General features: G+C 35.1%; 1 protein-coding gene across 1 annotated transcript in view; it reads left to right on the top strand.

Annotated features, from left to right (window-relative positions):
• Nucleotides 1-18,378, top strand: part of LOC148284290 (T-box transcription factor TBX6-like) — a 32,405-nt gene extending 14,027 nt beyond the window's left edge. Inside the window, exons 2-4 of the mRNA XM_088242352.1 lie at nucleotides 12,615-12,888; nucleotides 15,220-15,345; nucleotides 17,689-18,378. Coding sequence (XP_088098478.1) covers nucleotides 12,615-12,888; nucleotides 15,220-15,345; nucleotides 17,689-18,378 — 1,090 coding nt within the window. The remainder of the gene's footprint in view (nucleotides 1-12,614; nucleotides 12,889-15,219; nucleotides 15,346-17,688) is intronic.
• Nucleotides 18,379-21,545: the final 3,167 nt, after the last annotated feature.

The raw sequence follows: 21,545 nt of genomic DNA, 5'->3' as shown, positions 1-21,545 counted from the left end.
CTAACCACCCAGAAAGAGGTTGTATAATCCTTGATTTAAACACAAAATAAAGGCACGTTAACAACATTTTATATTAACTCCGTACACAAAAAAGAATCAGGAACATTGTACTATGATCTTTTTACATCAAACAGCCAGTCTGCTTTAAAACACTTTGAATCCACGATAGTCCAAATCTTTAATGCAGTAAAAGTGTATTAGTCAGAAGTGAATCGATGGGACTGGTTTAAAATGATGTTACTGTTATTCAATTCGCTCCTTTTACACAAATCAGTTCAAAATACTATCTATTTTACAGAATAGGACAGTGCTGTAAAGCTCACAATAGGAACAATCTATAATAAAGCTTTTACAAGATTTTGGTAGACAGATTAGCATGTGCACAAAAAAAAACTCGTTAGTCCATTGTTATTGAGTTAAATGGATACACATTTTAGATAACCGACTAACACTTGCTTTCTTTGTGTCTGGTATTTTTTTCTTCTTTTGACGCCATTTGTTGTTAGTATTATTTGTACCGAATTTTAAGGCCCTTGACTTTAAGCTTCTGAAAAAGAATATAGAAGTAACAACTACAGCAAGAAAATAAAATAAAAGCTATTTTCATTTATCCAATGTAACATCATGAAATGTAGTACGTATCATATTATAGCGTATACCAGTAGTTATATAATATTAAAAACGGTAAAAAAGGCTTTTCTCAAAATGATTTGAACGCTAGGACAGGACAAAATGAAAGCTCCCCGTTGAGTTTATTATTATTAACTATTCGCGTTCAAATCCTTAAATCGATTATGATTTCTGTATTTTTTGCTCAAACGAACTAAAATAATACAAAAAACTGCCGAGAAAAACTATTATATAAAATGGTCAAAATGTAAAATATGATAATGAATTCTCCGACGTCGTCAGATTCCTAATATGTCCGTATTCGAGTTAAGGTTTTTGATTATTTTTATTTGACGTGTCTAATATTTTAGAGGAGGATGGGACTCAGCGGGCAGCGGCCTGGGCTCGGGGCGAGGGCTCGGGCGGGGGCTGGCGCCACCGCCGAATAAAACAAACATCATTAATCTACCACAACTACCTTGTTTGATTTTTTTATGCCTCCGGCCACCGCAGTCCGGATTTAATGAACGGCCCTTTCACGGCTGATTGTATGCTGTATCGGAGATTACTCGGAGTGTGTTTATTTTGTTCTTGTAGTGTCCGTGTGAAAATTGGATGATTTAGTATTTAGGCTTTTAGGGTTCCACGCCACCTACCACCCGCTACCCTCTGCGGGTAGGTACACCACACGTACACGTGAGCAACAGGCGCACTTTTACATATGTGATTACCTAGTACTTAAAAGGCATTCGTAACATACATAGAGTAAAGGATATAAAGGATATTTGTCAACTTTTATGTGTTTTAAACTAATAATGGCATCTGACGGCAGTTCTAAATTTGCGTTCAATAAAATTGTCGTAAAGGCTTTTTTTTAAAGATAATAATAAATTGGAAAAATACAAAAATGCACACAGGGGATAAAGGGTGGATGTAGGATAAATACTGGAAATAAAGAGATAATTTAATATGATAGTATAGGCTATTTAAATTAGGCAAGTTCCTATTTATTTATTTGTTTATTTGAATGTCGAAGAGGTAAAAATTATATTTTTAAAAACATAAAAATATTATTTTCCTTTTTTGACATTCATCTTTATATCCTGTACCTTTCATATTCAATCTAAAGATGTTGAAATTGGTGTCATTTCTCTTTAAACTCTGGACGGACCTATAAAACAAAAATAATCAATTAAAATAACATATCGATTGCAGCTATAACCATTAAATATTTGCCAAGATATTTTACGAATGAATTTACTATGTAAATAGTCCAGGTGGATGAAGAATTCATTTCCATGTGTTAAATAGATTCAGAATCCTGGATGAGTGTTTTCGACTCGATGGCTATTTTCAGACAAAAATCCTGAAAAAGGAAATCAAGTGACAAAATGTCCGTCTATCATCAGTGTAGTGGTTGCTTGAGACCCTAAGAGGATCGACATGAAATATTAGTATGGAGTAATTTTACACGCCAATATTTCACTGTCCCTGGAATGGCACTGATCACTTTACCTCCACACATTATGACACATGATCGTGACACACTGTATGTACTTTGCTAAAGCAGTGCCTTATGCATCATCAAGTGTGGACCGAGGTTCGATGATGAGTATCTGTATATTAAATAAAGGTACATAACTTTGTACTTAACCTGGGTTAAACTGGAGACTATGATTTCAGAAAGTATCTAGAATAATCAATGAATGACCTATGTTATGTGCAGAATAAGAAATGAAGAAATTAGGAACAGAACCAGAATAGCGGATATCACGGATCGCGTAGCAGGACTGAAGTGGCAATGGGAGGGACATGTTGCGAGACAAGACCCTACAAGATGGAGCCCTAAAATTTTAAGATGGAGACCTTGAGAGAATAAGCGAGGCGTCGGAAGACCTAGAAAAAGATGGTCCGACGACATAGCCGCTGTGGGGGGTAAAAATTGGCTGCAAGCAGCAACCGACCAAAAAAATGGAAGGATATGGAAAAGGCCCATATCCACCAGTGGGAGACAGAAAGCTGAAGAAGAAAATGTTATTCTTATACTTCTTCCAAGTCAGTCCCTCAATGTTGAGGTTCGTGACCACCATGAACACTTCTGAATAATCTGTTTCGCTCCAGTCTGTCCTCAGCCTGACGAACCGACACGCCAAATTTTGACCCCGTAGCCTCCTTTATTTGGTCAATCCATGGGATTCTACCCCGGCTTCTCTCACTTTCAACTCGGTCAGACATTATTGCCTTTTCTAGATTGTCTGGCTCGCGTCTATCAATATTTCCAAAGAAAGAGAGTATCCACCTCAGACACACCACTGATAGACAAGTCGTAATATGGAGCTCTTCCAGTATCGATGCATTCGTCCTTCAGGCTGTCCGAGACACACGCAGCAGCCTTCTCCGACACCACATCTCGAATCCATCGATTCTCTTCCTCTCGTAGTCACGCATTGTCCACGTTTCAGCCCCATATAGGAAAACGTAGAATACTACGGCTTCCATCAACGGCTCTTTTGTGCTTATTGATATCCTCGATCTCGCCAAATTTGTGTGCATATAACCACTAAACCTTTTCATCTTTGTGATTAATTATATCCAACGACGTGCTTTATCTTAAATGTTAACCTAAAACGGCCTTGTTCCCCATTTTCCAACTCGATTATTAACTACTTCGATTATGAAAATGCCTCCAAAATGATATAAATATTTGGGAAACACAATAGAAACCAATTTTCATTTAAAAGAAGGAATTCAACATGATATTATCTTATGATAATATCATGTTGAATTATTATTAATAATCTTTTATAATGTATCTCCTATGCTTATAATACCTATGCGAGGTTTTACGTAAATGTAACTACACCTCTGCTTATAATAAAGTTTCACACTTTCTGAGCAACCTGTTCTGATATCTTTTCTCACCGGCAGCTACCAAGGTGATTGATGAACTACAAAATAACTAAAACACTCACAAATATCTAGTTACAACGATACAAAATGGTAGCGGATCAAAAGGTCGCTCGTAAAACACCCAACAGTGACACATCACGATCGGATCGTTTAATATCATGTTGTCTGTTGTAGTGGGACAAGTGTCATTCTGTTAATGGCGGTCCTTTTGATAATTAAAGCCGTGTAAAGGTTTTTTGTATTCGCCGCGAACAGTTAGTCGCAACTTGTCACACCAGTTGGTATTCCGAGTACACCAATTAGGTGTTTCATTAATTAAGCGCATTTAAATTAACTGCAGCACTTAATAAGTAATAAGTATCAATTCCACTTGGAGATTAAGCTATTTATAGTTGTTTATTCTTGGGATTCTTAACAAAAATATACTATTTTCACAAATCGGGAATAAAGTAAATATTTTAACTATTACGATTTTTAGGAAATGGTCTGAAAATTTCAATATTTGAGTAAATAATTAGAACTCAAGTATTTAAAACGATTTTTTACGATTCTTATAATACAAAAATCATAATATAACATTGTGAAAATCCCTCTCCTTTACTCCTCCACTATATTTCCTCATCCCTTAACCTTATTGCTCATTTTTTCTCTTGTCTTATTTAATATATTATTTTTTCTCTTTATTGTGTAACGTGTTCTCTCGTGTAATTTGTGAACATTATATTTGTGAACTGGGCGTATGTACTGTTTTTTACATTTGTATATAACAACTGTTGTTTTTTCTGAAATAACTGTCAATGCCTAAAAAAAAAGTTTTCATTCATAATTTTCGGGTTTAAAAACGAGCACATAATACTTTGGTACAAAACTTCTAAAAAACATTGCGAGCAAGTATTGTGCGGTAACGTAAAACGTGCCGGTTAGGAACGAAACGCCTCGTTTTCAGGTAATTCAACATGCGCGTATTTTAAACCACTGTAGAAAAATTATCCGACGTTGTGTAGTACGGAAATAAAAAAAATACCGTTTCCATAGTATTTTTTCGCTAATCTAAATATAATAATAAATAAAACTAGAAAAGATTAACAACTAAAAATATATGGCGAGGACCAAAGCTTAAGTAAAGGATAAGTTAAAGGCTAAAGAAGGGCAATAAAGACATATTATGATTGGATATACCAAGCTTAAGTCTGGTCATGTCAAAAGATATATAAATGTGGAAGAAGCTTGGAATTTATGTCAAGATAGACGCATGTGGCTTTCCATCTTCTCTGCCAAACAATGCAGCGACCTAAGGAAACCACGACCATTTAAATCAGTATTTAATTAAAATTTTATTGAAGTGATGCAATAAAAATCAAGGTTTATGGAGTGATAATAAATTACGCGTATTTACTATCCAAATTCCCAGCTCGGGCGCGGGCGCGGGTGCGGTAAGGGAGTCTCCAGACCCTAGATTCATTGCCTATAAAGATAATATCTCCTTAGCGGCTTCGTATCACAATACCTGGCGACAAGTTGTGATTCTCGATAGCGTCACGTCTCTGCGGGCGGTCCCCGGCATTACCTACTCAGGTGCTCCGCCCCTCGCCGGTTAACCCCCGGGTTTGGGGCTCACGTATATGCGATAATTGGTCCCACTCACCCCGACAATCTCGTTATCAAAACAAAATTTATTCAGCTCACTAAATTGTATTTCGTTTTTATCTACGCGAGACTCGGTCCTTTTTACCAACGACCAAATTTTAACCGATCTCCTGTGAACGCTGCATTGATACATATTATGTATTCAGTTGTTGTTCAACTTCCCCGGTGTTTCCATTTTTTTGAGGAATTTTTAGTTTCTTTGTTATTTGTTTAGCTCCCTTGTGTCAGTAAAGGCTCACATTTAATAATTTTATGTATAAACACGAGTATCTCATTTTTTACATGCCTATGTGAATCTATTGGACCTGTTTTTAATGTTGGGAAATTTTCGTGTAGGTAAGTACCTATTTAAAATAAAAATCTGGATCTACCTAACACGCGAAACGTTAGCTTCGAATTTCGTTTACGCGCGGTGATGTAGCATCGCGTTTCCACAAGCAAAAGACAGAATGTTCTGAAGTTCGAACATTTGAAAAAAAACGTAGTGACGTACTGTTAAATAATTCCTTTTCCATAATTAAAAAAAAAAAAAAAATATTTAGGCTTGTTACTCGCCTACTGCCAATACCCACCCGATTGAACGATTTTCTTCTTTTGTTTTTATCTTTTACACAAACACCGGTCATAGAACAGCGTCTCTGTCTTCTAGTTCTATTCTCGTGCTCTTTCATTTAAACAAAAAAAACATTCAAACAGATTTATTGTTGTATTAGCATCACTTTCATTCATGAATAAAAAAAATCCAGCATATTTATGTAAATTTTACTTTCCAAATCTTGTGTGAAAATGTCCATTTAAAGATTACAAAAAATAAAAATTCATAATTTAAATGAACAAGAGTGATTAATGTTAAATATTAGTATTTAATCACTCGCCGACTTTTAATGTCTACCGGTTACGAGACGTACCCGTCTCTTCGTCAGGATAATCACTACACCAACATGCAAATACTAAAATACACTATCACTTTTGCCGTCACCGTTGTATGCATAGTATTTACGAAAAATAAATAAATTGCATGTAGTGAGTGTCCTGATGAAGAGACGGGTACGTCTTGAAACCGGTAGACATCAAAATTCGGTGAGTGGTTAAATACTAATATTTACTAACATAAATTGAAATGTTTGTCTACAATGTTAATGCTTTGAACATAAATAATAAATAGGAGCGATATTAACATATTACAACAGAGATGACAACATTTTAGAGAAGGTAATATGGAAGTCTAAGCATGTACAGGGCTTATGACCTGTCATTGGCTGGTTTAATTGGCCACTTTACACACTGCCCATATTTGAACATCTATATTCCTTAAATTCTTTCATCTGTTGATGTTTGTGAAGTCAAAGAGCCGAAACCTTTATTTATGCCGGTGAGATTCATCTGATTTAAAAAAAAAATCTGTACTTCCAAAAAGGACTGGGTGGATTTATCAAGAATATTTTAGGTTTGTTCAAATTTTTGTAGACATGGGCTGATAACATGTTAATATTAACAGCTCCCTGGGGAGTTGAATCCAGTCCTTGTCTACAGAAATTTGGACAAACTGAAAATATTGTTGATAAGAGTGATATAGCAAGTCTTGTAAGAATACATAGGAATGCAGACTCGTGTTACGTCATAGCATAACATAGGTGCTTCGGATACGGACGTTATAAAAATAGGAAAGTAGTCATCTTTTTTCCAGTCAGAAAGACGAGTATGCAACGAATACTATGGCGGTTCATAAATAAACACCAGAATATGGTCATTGCCATTTTTCATTACATATCTTATCTGTTCATTCATCCGTCGGGATTCGGGATATTGTTTTAGCCATTCCCATAATGCCCTGGGCGAGAGTGCTTTTTACCTTTTCAGCGATAGAATTACCACCGTTGTACGTTTCCATACATCCTTGCGATTTCCGTTACGACTCGAAGCACTAATGCTTTTTAGTGGTCAATATTTTAGGCTCCGGGCTATTATCGCTTTAGAAACAATAGACACGTCTCTACAGATAACTATTATTCTCTTATGAGTAACGCGTCGACTCGAAGTTTTTAAAAATAATCTGAAACATTTCAGAGGTGTTTAAGATTGTAAATTGAACTTTTTGTTTCTTTTTATGTGACTCGAACGTTTGACAAAGAAAGATCATCGGATTAAAAAACGAATATCGTGGTAGGTTTTCAGCAAAAAAGGGAAAGCAAAATTGATAATTATATTTATTGGAAATAATGGATAGTAATAATAATAATAAATCTTTATTGACGATAATATACAATACCATACATAAAAAAATATTAACATAGGTCTACATAGTTAAATGGCGGACTTATTGCCACTAGCAATTTCTAACAGTCTTACCAAAACTAAATAAATAAAAATAAAAAAACAAAAATAGAAAAAAAAATTGAAAACATAAACAGTTAAAAAATTATACAACATTACGTACGGTGTCTATTGCTTACATTAATTATATTTAATACATTTTAAATTATTCTAATGTAAAGATGCAATATCACACTTTTAACGTTCCTGCAATTTTTTAAAACTGTTTATTCCCTCAATTTTTTTGAGAAGCTTATTATATTTTTTTACTACCATGTACACGGGCTCTCTTTGTAAAAGTGATTGTTTCGCCAATAGAACTTTTAATTTACTTTTATTCCTGGTGTTATAAAAGAAGCTTTTTTCCTGTATACTAAAAAAAACAGGTCCTTATATTACTACAATAAGTTAAGTTTCATTATTTAAATAATCGTCACTGTTAATCAATTTAATCTAATAAAAATTGGCCTACATGTTCCAGGTAATCAGCATTTACCATTTTCCCCACACATTTTTTTGGTTTTAAAAACATCCTGTACATCATTAGAGTTTCCCCAAAAAATAAATACTATATTTCAAAATTAAATTATGCATAATAAGTGAACATTACATAACATTTTACATTGCTGCGGTTTTCTCAATATGTTTATTTGAAGTTATAAAATATTAGTATTTCAATTTTATATCTTTACACATAATACTATAAGTACTAATATCATATTGTATGTGACCAAGTCATCGAAAGGGTCGAGAGTTTCAAATACCTGGGAGTACATGTTACGGAAATTGGCAGCTTTAAAAAAGAACTGGGAGTGCGGCTAGGAATAGCGGGCGCCATATTTAACAGAATGAAGGCTCTCTTTTTTTTGAAATTTACTCAGTGAAAACCAAATGCCGCCTATATAACGTCTGCATAACACCTAAGTCATCTATGGATGCGAATCGTGGCACCTCACTAGGACCCAAAACAGCAAAATACTGAGTTTTGAGAATAGGCGTCTCAGAGGAATCTAGGGTATGCGGTGGTTTGACTTTGTGCGGAATGAAGTAATAATAGAACGGACGCAGCAAACTCCGGTGACAACTGTCATCAAGCGGAGGCGATACGGTTGACTTGGCCATGTGCTGCGGACGCCTCATGAGAGCCTTAGCCACGCTTGCCTACATTACAAGGCATCAGGTTCTCGACGTCTTGGACGTCTATTGCTGACTGTTCGTCGGCCGTTCATGTCAGAGCTACAGGACGTGAACCTGACTTGGGAGGATGCACAGGAGCTGGTAGCTGACAGATATGTCTGGAGGATTTTCGTGGATACCATATGCTCCAACTAAGGAATGATGGACACAGATTTTCGACCTTATATCTCGCTATTAATAATCGAATGATGTAAAGATCTAAATATTTTTGATTTGCGTTCGGCCGTAAGTTTTACTAATAAATTAGAGCTTTGTTCACCTATATAGTTGATCTAAAGTTATGAATGTAATTTACTTCGACTAAAGTTACTACGATTATTATAGGGAAGGTTTTTGTAAATGTAATTTACTTGTAAAGTTAAAGTTAAAAGTTAGTTAATAAACTTGTAAAGTTAGTCCCACACAAACCGCTTCCCTTGTTGCACTTTTGAATGAACTGCCATGGCTATTGTTTATCTTGTCACATTGAAGTGGGGCAGTAAAATTAGTCGGCCAAATTGGGCAAGGACTGAGTCTGCCATCTTGGTCGCCATTTGCATTAGTGCGTCTGCGGCATATCTCATATTCTCGTGCATTCCATCGACCGGATGTCAATTCGGCAGAGTCAACACAGTCACTCAGTCCTCTAAAGGTCTGGAGAGTGATCTAATAGTTTTATTGGTGTCGGCGGTCCGCCCTTACAGGTGGGGTAGACCCTGTTTGTTTAGCTGTTCACACTGACGGCGGTGACCATAGCCCTTCTATTAACAGAACTCGAGGGATACCTAATGCTTTTGTTACGAACAAGAGACTATAAGTGTAAGCTTGCATCCTATTCTAAAGATTGTAAAAAATGATTTATTGCTTATTGAGATCCCTAACAGGCAAATGCGTAAAATGTAAATAAACATTACTCTTAAGCTAGGAAGGACACATAATTTTGGTTGAAAACTTGTTTTTCATTTCTTTGATATTGCCAATATTTAACTCTTTTTATTCTTCAAAAAAATATGTTTTATTAAATATTTTTTTATTTGTTAATAGACTATCAAGATAAGTTAAATTTCTTTTTTTTAATATGTATCATATTATCAGCGTTATGATTTTAAAGTTTTATTATTTTGAAATTACTCCGCTTATGACGTCGCAAGTTCTCTTTGGTAAGTTCTGCTGATTGGTGAATTGGCTTGGCTTGAAATCTTTAATAACACTTTATCATTGGTTGATTCGGAAGAACTTGTAATGTCGTTCAAAGTAGTTAGTTTTTATTAAAATCATTTTTACTATTTTTTTTCATACATTTTCATAAAAATCCGCAGTAAAATTTAATTAAACGGTTTTTGGAAACCATTAGCTCCAATATGGAATGATAATTATGAAAATTAATGACTAATATTTGATTAACAAATTACAACAGTGATGGAGAATACCTTAAATAAGGGAATATGGAAGTCTAGGCATTTACAGGGCTTATGACCTGTCATTGGCTGGTTTAAGTGGCCACTTTACACACTGTGTAACATTCACCATTTTGCCTATGTTTAAACATCCATATTTCTACAATTTCTCCGACAGGTCACAAGCTCTGTAAATGCCTAGACTTCCATATTCTCTTATTTAAGGTATTCTCCATCACTGTTGTAATTTGTTAATCTTAATGACTCCCATGGGGGTGAAATCCAGTATTTTGTCTACAAACTTTTGGACAAACTCAAATATTGTACTAATATTTGATTTGAAAGCTTTTCAATTGACATACATTTTAATGAGCGATTGAATTAAATTATGCGTTTGATTTAATTAAACTTTACTTTCTCAAAAGTTCCGCGTGATGGTCGCACTATTATCATAAAAAGCTTACGAGGCTTTTTTCTGCTCGCTATTACGGAAGGATTCACAACCACTTGTGAAGTGGGGTCTAATTGCTCGTATTTCACTAGTCCGCAATCATCTTCACCGGCCACCAGCGGACCCCGGTACTAGTTGGCAAGTCAGGGTCGGGATATATCTTGGTCTAGGTACCAGGGACGGTTCCTTCATCGCCAAACTCCAGATAGGTGGCCCGAGACAGGTGGAAGTTTAAAGAACACTGTGTTAAAAAAGGGTAGAAAATAAATCAAGGCGTTCACTTATTCATTTTAAAGGAATAATCAGAATATATTGAATTTTTTTTAACTCTTAAAAGACTAAAAAAATCCCTCTGGAAATGAAGATGAAATGTCGTGTTACATTAGATAAAAGACGACATTTACGAAAACGACCATTTGTTCTTCTGAATGCAGGATAAATGTACCGTTGATGATGCCTGCGAGGAGAATGATTGGTCTGTTGAACAGCCATCCGAAAGAGGTGGATCTTTCCATACTGGGATTACCAGTTTTAGACTCTTCCTCTCTAACTATGTATCATAATGTGTATTAGTGACTATTCGTTTTTGTTTACTTTTGTTTTTATGGACCTTTATAATCTATTGTGCTATTTTCTATCATGTTTTTGTAGTTACCAAATTATATATTTTATGGACATTGTAATTGGCAGTATTGTAAATTCAAATAAATAAATGCATTGAAAAACAGATATTTAAAAAAGAAAAGACGCATATACAGTACATGTCGCCACAAAATAATAAAAGATTTATTCATTGATATAAAACTAATAAAACAATAAATAAAATACTAATAAAATATGCATCGTAATAAAACTAGCCGTGTAAATTATCAAAATGAAATTATTACTTAAGATAATTCATATTTACATTAGGAGCATAATAATCATTTCTTTATCCGAGCTGGATGTTGCGTTTGGCACTGTATTGGTTCATTAATCACAACGTATCTCTATTATTCATTGTGGTGTAAAAGAACCATTTAAAATTTATATTAGTTTTTAACTTTGTCGGGAATCGAACCCGAGATGTCATGCACGCCAGGCAATCGCGCTAACCTCTCTAGATCTATCACGAGACGAGGCGCTTTGAAAACAGCGGTAAGTAGGTACTAAAACAAAACGACTTTACCTTGTTATACAAAACAAACAACTTATATGTAATTTGATACGCTGCGCGCTGATAGAAATTTGTTACATCTGCTCGCGGTTCCAGTTTTTACTCTTCTACTTTTTTTGACAGACTGATATATGAAAGTCTCGTGTATCTAGCCGTTTGCTCTAAAAGGACAGGTAATAATTGGAAATTGATTATAAATTCAAACCGATTATTACTTGATATCCTTAAATTTAGAGATGATCGTTTTCACGATTAAAAAGGGATTTGATAATTTCAAATTACTTTTTTATTAGGTACTTACACTACTAACTTCACCATTCAATCTTTTCAAGTGATTTAAAAATGGATAGAGGAAAATGGATGGACAATTTGGAGAATACCCATCATACCCTTAATAACAACTAGATTCGTCGAACACACTACATACTTTGATAGATTGTTTTATTTTTTATTAATTTAAAATTTGCGTTCTTGTGGATATAACAGAAACAGAGAACTTATTTGGAAGGTGAAGATGGAGTCCAGGCATTTACAGGGATTATGGACTGTCATTGCCCGGGTCAAGTGATCACACACTCTGTATTTGAATTTACCATTCTGCCAAATGGTAAAACATTCGGATTTCTAAAATTTAAAAACTGATTTACGGTTTGTTTGGTTTGATTGATAAAACATTTATAACATTATAATAATTGCGGAAGTTAACAAATGAAACTAACTAGCGATACAAACTAGAATTAAAATGTATTTTAAAAAAACCAAAGAAAAATACAGGCATCAATAAAAATGAAACATGAAAAATAAGTTTCATTTCGTAAATGTCGATTTATTGTGTAAATGGGCTTAAACTTTTATTGGCGTCCGAATTATTTTACCTACTATGGTCCTCCTTTGCACACATGTCAATCTTTTGTTGTTTTTCTTAAAAATAAACCATGTTTCTTTTTGTTTACAGGCGCATGTTTCCCTCTCTCAGCGTGGCAGTGAAGGGGCTGCGGCCTGGGGAGCAGTACGCCGTGGCCGTAGAGCTGTGGCCCGTGGGGGGCGCGCGCTGGCGACGCGCGGGCGGCGTGTGGAGCGCGGGGGGCACGCCGGGGGCGGCGCCCGGCCGCGCCCCGCACGGCGCAGCCCTGCACCCGGACGGGCCCGCGCCCGCCGCGCGCTGGGCCCAGCCCGTCAACTTCAACAGGCTGAAGCTGACCAATAACGTACATGACGCTTCGGGGAATGTGAGTACACGATGTAATGTTTCGTAGGATAGCTACCAATTTAGAAAAATGTAACAATCTATATTTATTTTATGCACACTTTTCTTACAGTTAATCAATCGTTGATCCTTTAGCTTGGCTTTACTAAAAATAAATAGTAGAAAAAATTGTTGAATATAATTTAAGTGATTTTCTGAAATCACTTTCTTACTCAAGAGGGTATTAAAATTATTTGCTTTCAATTTTAAAACGTTAGATTGAAATAACCGGCAAGCTCATTTGATTTATTAAACAGCTTACAAACAATATATTAAATAGGAAATATGCATATTTTACTCACCAATGCATGACTGTTTCAGAAAAGCTACAAAATTTCTCTTATTTTAAATCACGGAAATGAGATAATCTTGAGGTATAAAATTATTTCATATTTTTTAACGGAAAATTAGCCAATATAATAATTCATAAATTATTAATTTTTCTTTTGTGAGACAGAATACTTAGCCAAAAAAAGTTAAAGAACACCTGAAGACAGATTCCTTTACCTTTCAATAAAAGATCATTGATATACTCTGTATTTACTATACCAATACAGTGCCCTATGTACCATCAGGTGCAGATAATGGTTTGATGATGGTAATAATACATCACCTCGGATTATTTTTAGGACTAATGTTAACTAATTGGATTGCTAATGTATGTAAAATGCACATATTTATGAAAAAAATATGTTGACTTAAGCACGTGCTACGTCTTACATTTAATGGAATGTTTAATTGATGCACAAAGAAGACCACTGTTAGCTGTCTAAGCTAAAACATATTAGAAAAAAATAAACTGGCGTCTGTCTCGGGGAGAGGACAAGATAGTGCCGAATGGTTTGCCAAATCTTCCCAAGACAGGGAGCAGACTACTGATTGCGCCATTGATGGTTCAGAGGGGTGTAACTAAACACTTGTAAAAAGAAATGGCTGCTAGAAAATAATTGGTAAGGCGCCAAGGAACGAGGAACAGGCACCGACGGGCGTAGGCGCCTCCCCCAGGCGTCAAATACCAAGCCGCTTCAATCAACCTTCCACTTGTCTCCGCACAAAACGGCGCGACTTATATCTACGCCATCGTACGGACACGAAATATCTCTTCACCTCCTTTTGCGGCACTCGGAAACAAGTGTCTCGACTGAACAAACTGACTTATCTACCTAAAGCCTTAGATAACGATAAGGACCGAGCCAGCAAACAAACCTGCCGCAATTAAACATATTTTAGTTGGCGCCTTATGAGTACAGTGTGCGCGCCTTACTCCACTTGTCTGCAATGTGACGAGCATAAACAAGAATCCATTACTGACTACAAACTTTACTACGAATGTTAAGATCTCGTGAGCAAATATAATATACCAACACAGGTTTTATTTATATTTCTGCTCCGGTGTTCAATTTGGGTTGACGTTATGTACTTGACGGAAAGTATAATGACGTCTGTTTTAACATTTTTATCGATATAGATAACACTCGAGAGTCTTGTGACTTACGATGACATTAAGACTAAGACAGATGTAGAATGTAGATAATTATTAAAATAATGGTTAACTAATATCGACTGTGCTACCTCACAAAAAATTGCGTTTTTTAAAATAGAGATCGCGCATCGCCTGAAAATTTTTCGTGGAAAATTACCTAAGCCGGTTAGACATTAGAATTTGATCAAAACTGATTAAAATAAATATCCCGAATCGTTGACAATCTGGATACAAATTGTTTATGCTGTAACCGTCACATGTGACAAAACCTTTTTTATCAAAGTGACTATGTCGTCGCCAAATGTTAAATCAGCCATTTAATTAGATGGCAAGGATGTTCATTAAATGCCGGCATTCAATCGAATGGCTAACGGACGCTAACCCAAAATGTTAAAAGCGACATTTAACGAAAGGGATGAACGTCGCTTTCAACATTTTTAATAGATTCTTGAATTTTAATGCAACAACAGTAATTGTTTAATTTTGTGAAGTTAGTATCCAACTTATCCTAACCAAACCTGGCGACTTATGATTCAGCCGTCTGCAAAGGGCTAGCTTTCAACCAGCTAACACGCTGAACATTGAGCTATCTTAATTCAGTCAACGAACGGCCTAGCCATTCAATTGAATGCCGGCATTCAATGAACAGCCTAGCCGTCCAACTGAGTGGCCGATTTGCCGACGACGGCTACATAAAACGTTCTATAAAAAAGGGTTTTGTAGCGGGTTAATATGACAAGCGAGAAAATCTGATCGTATTTTTACAACTTTTTTAATGCTGTAAAAATGTGTAAATTGTATCATTAATAAGGTATTTTTAAATTGTTTAAGGTTGTCCTGACATCGATGTGCAAGTACCAACCGAGGATTCGCGTTATGCGAGTGGGCGGAGGATGGCCCGCTGAAAAGTGTTTTACGTTCCCTGAAACCGAATTTATAGCAGTAACCGCTTATCAGGTATGTTGGTAGTTGGTATTACTCGTTGGTTACGGCAAACACTTTACAAGACCATTTGATGTTTTGATAACAGGGGGATAAAGCATATACCTAATACACGCAATACGTACCTAAACACTCAAAGATGAATATAATACAATCGGGTTGCAGACAAAACCAGTGGAGCGTGAAATTTTCGCAACAGTAGCTCTATTGTCGGCAGAGTTGAGTGTTGGAGTTGCCAAAAAGCACTCGATCCAAGATCGGTTCCCATGGCCGGCGCGCTCAAAGGACACCGAATAAATTATTCCGCTGGTGGTTTCCTTTGCATCCTCCCGAGATGAGAGGGAGTACAAAGGGAGCCCCGTTAGTGGCGAGGATTATCCCTGTCGGCGCGTTACACTTTACACAGGAGTGAATTTCGCGCATGAGATCATCCTGTCTCGCCGCAGTCCCGGGTCCTGGTCCTGGGCGGCCTCTGCTGGTTCCTTCCTCGCTACTTGCTTCAAGGAACGACAGGGGCGCCGAACTATATAATATATTATAGAAAAATTATAACAATCAACATAGTCGCGAATTTGACGATTCATTTGCTTTATTATCAGATTCAGTCCGGACAAAACCCGATCGCTACGCTGGTAAAAACATTTAATTATTATAAAGTGGTCAAAGATTCCTTTGATTATAATTTTTGTTATTACAAAGTAACAGTAGATAACCTCAATATAATACATTTATTTTTAGGATGCGCTTTACAATGTTTTTTGTTTGTTTTATTAATATCTTCCACCAACACATCACAAGGTGCTTAAGAAAATAATAATTATAATGCTAAAATAGGTGAAAATATTAAATTCGTTGGTACTTGCCGAAAAATATTTTTTAATTAATTAGGATTGCAAAAAAAGCCTCAATTTTAGTATATATATACATTTTAATAAATACCAATGTATGTAGAACGTAAAAACATATTTTGTTTTAAGAAAGGTAGATAAGCACCTTTCATATTAAGATAAAGAATGCGTGGTGTGTATATTTGACAAAACTTTTGGAGGGATTGAAAATAGTTAAGCCGTACAGCCAAATATGATTTTTGTTAATCAGCAAACAATGAATAACTTCCTGTTTGTTTTAGCACATAATAATATTATATTACTGTTATCGGCTTTAAGGTAACATTGTAAATCTCTCCGTGAAAACTCATCGTAACGTTTATTTACTAGAGCAGGATTTATGGTTCTCACGGAAGAGAGAAATGAATGAAATCGTCGTAGTTTACAACCCCTGAGAGCGCCGGCGATAGTATGTCAGGGCGCCGGCCTCCTTTGCTGAATGTGCAATGCAAAAAATCCACACTTGTTTTAGGGCAAAGCACTCCTACAAGTCGCTAGTCGCCCGGGAACATGAAAGCAGTATAGAGTTTACACCGTTTTAGCTTTAATTGCCTCGACTGGTTCTTTGTTTTCTCTGTTGTCTGTTCCGTTTGGCAGGCGACAGACGACGCACGTCGCGCCTTCGGTGTAACTTGATACTCCCTTCCTCAATTTTTAAGGCGGAAATATTTTTTACTAAGAGAAGTTTAAAAAAAACTTTAACCAACGCCAAATTTTGCGGAGATTGCGGCAATGAAGTATTTAGTTTTATTTATCTCAGAGTGTTTAAAAATATGAATATTTATTTTATGACTATACATAATACCGGGAATGAATATGCATCACATTTTGATATACTTAGTTTATCCCTGCCTAACTTAAAAAGTGACCAATATATTTTTATCAAAAAGAGCAAATCATCTTCAGAAGATTGGGTTGGAATAGTTATAATTTGATTGATTAATGTATTTTGTTATTGTATAATTTCTATAAAATATGTATGTATTTCAAGTAATTAATAATGTGTACAGTACGAGTATGTTAATATTTCACACTCGATTATTTATTTTTAAATATTTTTATTTCTAAGCACTCTTTATACCACATATATGTAAATGGCAGAAATGCCGTATATAAATAAATAAATAAATAAATAATGCATTTTTTTTATTCAATTAGGCTAATTTCGATTTACAAGCGTTAAATGCACATTTTTCATACACACTCCAGAAAATATTTCAATGGTCTAGAGTCCGAGAGTTTTCTTACCACATTAGCTTGTACATTTTTTCTCAATTTTTTTATTAAAATTCTCATATAGCAAAATTAATATACCTACAGTAAAAATTGTTTAAAATTTTTCTGTAATTTTCAATCTCACAAACCGACTAAAATTTAATTTAAAACAAATGTTTTAATTGTCCTTTTCATTGTGAATGAATAGGCATGTTCATAAAAACCACTCATTATTTTATCTTTGTTTTGTCCGCAGAATGAAGAAATCACCCAACTTAAAATCAACAACAACCCGTTCGCCAAAGGATTCAGAAAATGCGGTCAGGGAAAATGCAAAAGGAAGCTGCGATCTCTCTCTCCAGACTCGGAGAACGGATCAGACAGAGCATCGTCTCCAAAGGTCAGGTGTACAGACTCTCCCGACCGGACGCACGAGTCTTGTGACAGCGCTGTACCCAGTTCGCCATCCTCCCACAAATCTGACGAAAGCATCAGCATAGGAGACGACTCGCACGTTTTGGACTTGGCGAGAAGAGATAGAGAGGTGTCAGCTTATGGAGAAACCCGGGGTACGGAAGAATCGTCCGTGCAATCTTCTGTTAGGTCTCCGCTAAGATCTCCATCTTGTTCCAGCGAGTCTTCGTACCATCAGAGCACTAGCTCCCGCTTGGAAGACATTCCACAGCCTGACTACGCCCACGATATGAGATACATCCAGTTGGCGGAGTGGGCGCATTACCTGATGTACAGTAATCCCCTGTGGATGGGTCGAGGGTATGCTTTGCCCCCTGGAGGGATGCTGCCCCCCGCGTGGCACCAGCCTCCACCATCCCTGACGCCCTCCCCCTCGCCGCCCACCCGGGCCTCCCCCCCACCGCCTGCCTGCCGCCCCAACCAGCCGAAGGGCAGTTCCTTCACAATACGCGCACTGATCGGCGAACGTTAATAAGGCTAAAAAGACTGATGTAAAATTAATTATTATATAATGAATACGTTAGTGTTTGTTGTTCGGTAAGATGACCAATATTCTTTTATTGGTACTTTATTTTTTTTAGTAAATATTTTATGAATTTAGTTACTACCACGCATTTACCAAACATTTTAAAATAAGAATATTATTAATTGTACAGCAAATTTGACAAAGAAAATTATATAAGTAGGTAGATTTTGAGTAGATGAATAGGAACTTGATAAAACATACTTTACTATTAGTATTTTACATAATTGGTAACTTATTGTTTATGAGAGACGTAAAATGATGTTTACAATAATTTTCGGTGAATACATTATACTAATTACCTAAAATAAAACGGGTGCATTCTGGTGATAAATGTAAAGATACCTAATTATAATAATTTTGCAACTGTATCATGTAGGTATGAATAGATACTTTTTATTCAGTTTCATGTAATCAAAAAAAAATATTTAAAAAACCACCTATTTAACAAAATGTCGCACCTGAGCGATAATAATGGCACAAGTCCATAATGAGGAAGTTCAGTGCTACGGGAAATTAGACATGAAAATGTTTTCTTACATGCCGGTAAAAATTAGAGAATTTAATTGTACGGCGAAATTTCTCGAAAGTGTATAAAAAAAACGATTTTAATAAGGATGATCTACGTCACAAGTTCTTCCAAACCAACCAGGGAGAGAGCGTTATAATAGATTTCCGGTTTTCGGGAAGCCAACCTACCAATCAGCAGAACTCAAAAACGAAAACTTGGGACGTAGCAATTTCAAATTTAAACTGGCGGAGTACTTTCAAATTTACAAAACTTGAAAAAGTCATAGCGCTGATAATACGATACATATTTTTTTTGCTTAGTTTGATAGTCTATTATTTTTTTTATTTTAATAATTAAAATATTATTGAAATAAAAAAAACACTAAACTTCCTCATTGTCGTTTTTAAATTGAGTTAGATGAAATGTTTCTAAATTATTTTCCACAAAAATATTTATGTGGCTGTCAATTGTATAAGTTATATGTGTTTTACTCATATTCAAGAAATAATAGTGTTACCTACAATAATGCCTTTGTTATTTCTGAAAATATTTTTAAAAAGTTGTGCCATTGTTTTTGCGATGAATGTTACTTTACTGATAACGTGGGTGTGTGTAACTGCTCTATTGTAAAAAAATATTTGTTTTTTCAGTTGTACCACTATCATTCCCGGCACATTTTCGTACAGAAAAAAAAAAAAAAGTTTACTTAATATTTTTCTTATTTTTTGTTTTCTACACCAATTGGTGAAAAGGAGCTAAATTTTATTGTTATGGTATTAGTTACAATCAATATAGTGTAAAGTTTCCGCAAACCAAGTTTTGTAAAATTTCCATTAAAAATAAACGTAAAAATAGCATTTTTCAATAAAAAATTATGAAAGTGCCATCTATGAGTCAATAATTTCGTATTTTTGTTTAGAATTACCCAAACAGAAAATTGTAGTTAACGGTTAATTTCCCACTGTTAACGCGGGGCCCAGGGCTTATGGTATAATGGAAAGTTAACAGAGTTATATTTAACAGTCCAAAGTAAAACCAAATTATCTACATAATTTTTTTTTATATTTATATAAAAGTGTTTTTGAAACATGTTCAATTACTGGTTACAGACGAAAACACTTCAAATTTTCAAACAAATATACACATTTTGGTATAAAAAAATCTATTCCATTTTGTAGACAATTGAAGATAACTTTGTTAACTTCCCATTGTAATCGGGGCCCAGCCCAAGTTGGTAACTACATATTTAAGAAAATTGAGATGTCTTGAGGAATGGCATCAAATAATCTTGATTTAAAAAGTGAATGAAAATATTTCTTATTTTATGAATACAAAAAAATATATTTTATAATATTCAGCTTGCAGTTTTATTTGAATTGTTGATTTAGGAAGAGCTTTGAATTTTAAAAGTGCAATATCTCACAACTAGTGAAATGTAGTTACCAACTTGTGCCAAAACCCAACGATATGGTCGACTTATTAATAATATAGAATTATTTGTGGGCATTCTCTTTAAATATTTTGATTTGTTATTAGAAAAGTAAGTAAACCTAAATGCGATAAAATTGTAAATATTTATTTAAGAAACATGTTTGTGTTCGTGTATTATCAGTATTCAGTAATGAAATAAAAAGTGCAAATATAAATTATAAGATTTTTTTTATATGTCAATATATTATTTGTGTATTCAAAGTTCCTAGATCATGTGACTGCTAATTAGATATGTGTAAATGATAATAAAAAATATTCTCTAAACACATTGAACGACTTTTGTAATTATTTTTTAAAAACACCTATGAGTTTGTTGCAACAGAGAGGGAAAACATTTTTGAGAAGGGAATATGGGAGTCTAGGCATTTACAGGGCTTAAGACCCGTATTGGCTGGTTTAAGTGGCCACTTTACACACTGTGTAACATTCAGCATTCTGCCTATGTTTGAAAATCCACATTTCCTCAACTCTTCCATCTGTTGACTTTTGTGAAGTAAAAAAGCTAAAACCTTTATCACATGGGTGAGATTTATCTGGCTGAACCAATTTACCTACTAGGCAACTTTTAATTAAATTAATTAATTTAAATTTAATTTAAGTCCTGTAAATGGCTAGACTCCCATATTACTTTCTCAAAAATGTTTTTCCTCTCTGTTGCAACAAATTTAAATATGAACAACTCCCTAGGGAGAAAATCCAGCCAGTCTGCAAGCATTTGGACATACTTAAAACATTGTTGATCACCCATGAATCTGTGTAATATTATTCATCGTTTCAGCATTTACTTTGTGGAATAACATTTGAAATACATTTGAAATAAAACACTAATTAAAACAATATTTTGAGTATGTTCTAACATGTGTAGACCAACCACCAAAATGTGGGGATACTTATGTGCAGACAAATTTCATCATAACTCCACATGCGCAAACCTTACTGGGAACATTGGTCATAAGCCCCATAAATGCCTTCCATATTAAGTAAAGATTCCCTCCTTATTTATCAAAGATAATTCCATATTACGGTGCAGCGATATTCGAGACTTAGGAGTTATTCTTGATAGTAGATTGCTGTTTGGGTCTCACATAAATTCTATCGTTAAAAAAGCTTACCA

The sequence above is a fragment of the Micrasema longulum genome, unplaced genomic scaffold, assembly GCF_059751315.1.
Source record: "Micrasema longulum isolate JH-2025_06_02 unplaced genomic scaffold, ASM5975131v1 h1tg000133l, whole genome shotgun sequence".
NCBI lineage: Eukaryota > Metazoa > Arthropoda > Insecta > Trichoptera > Brachycentridae > Micrasema > Micrasema longulum.
This window is presented reverse-complemented; position numbering and strand designations above follow the sequence as displayed.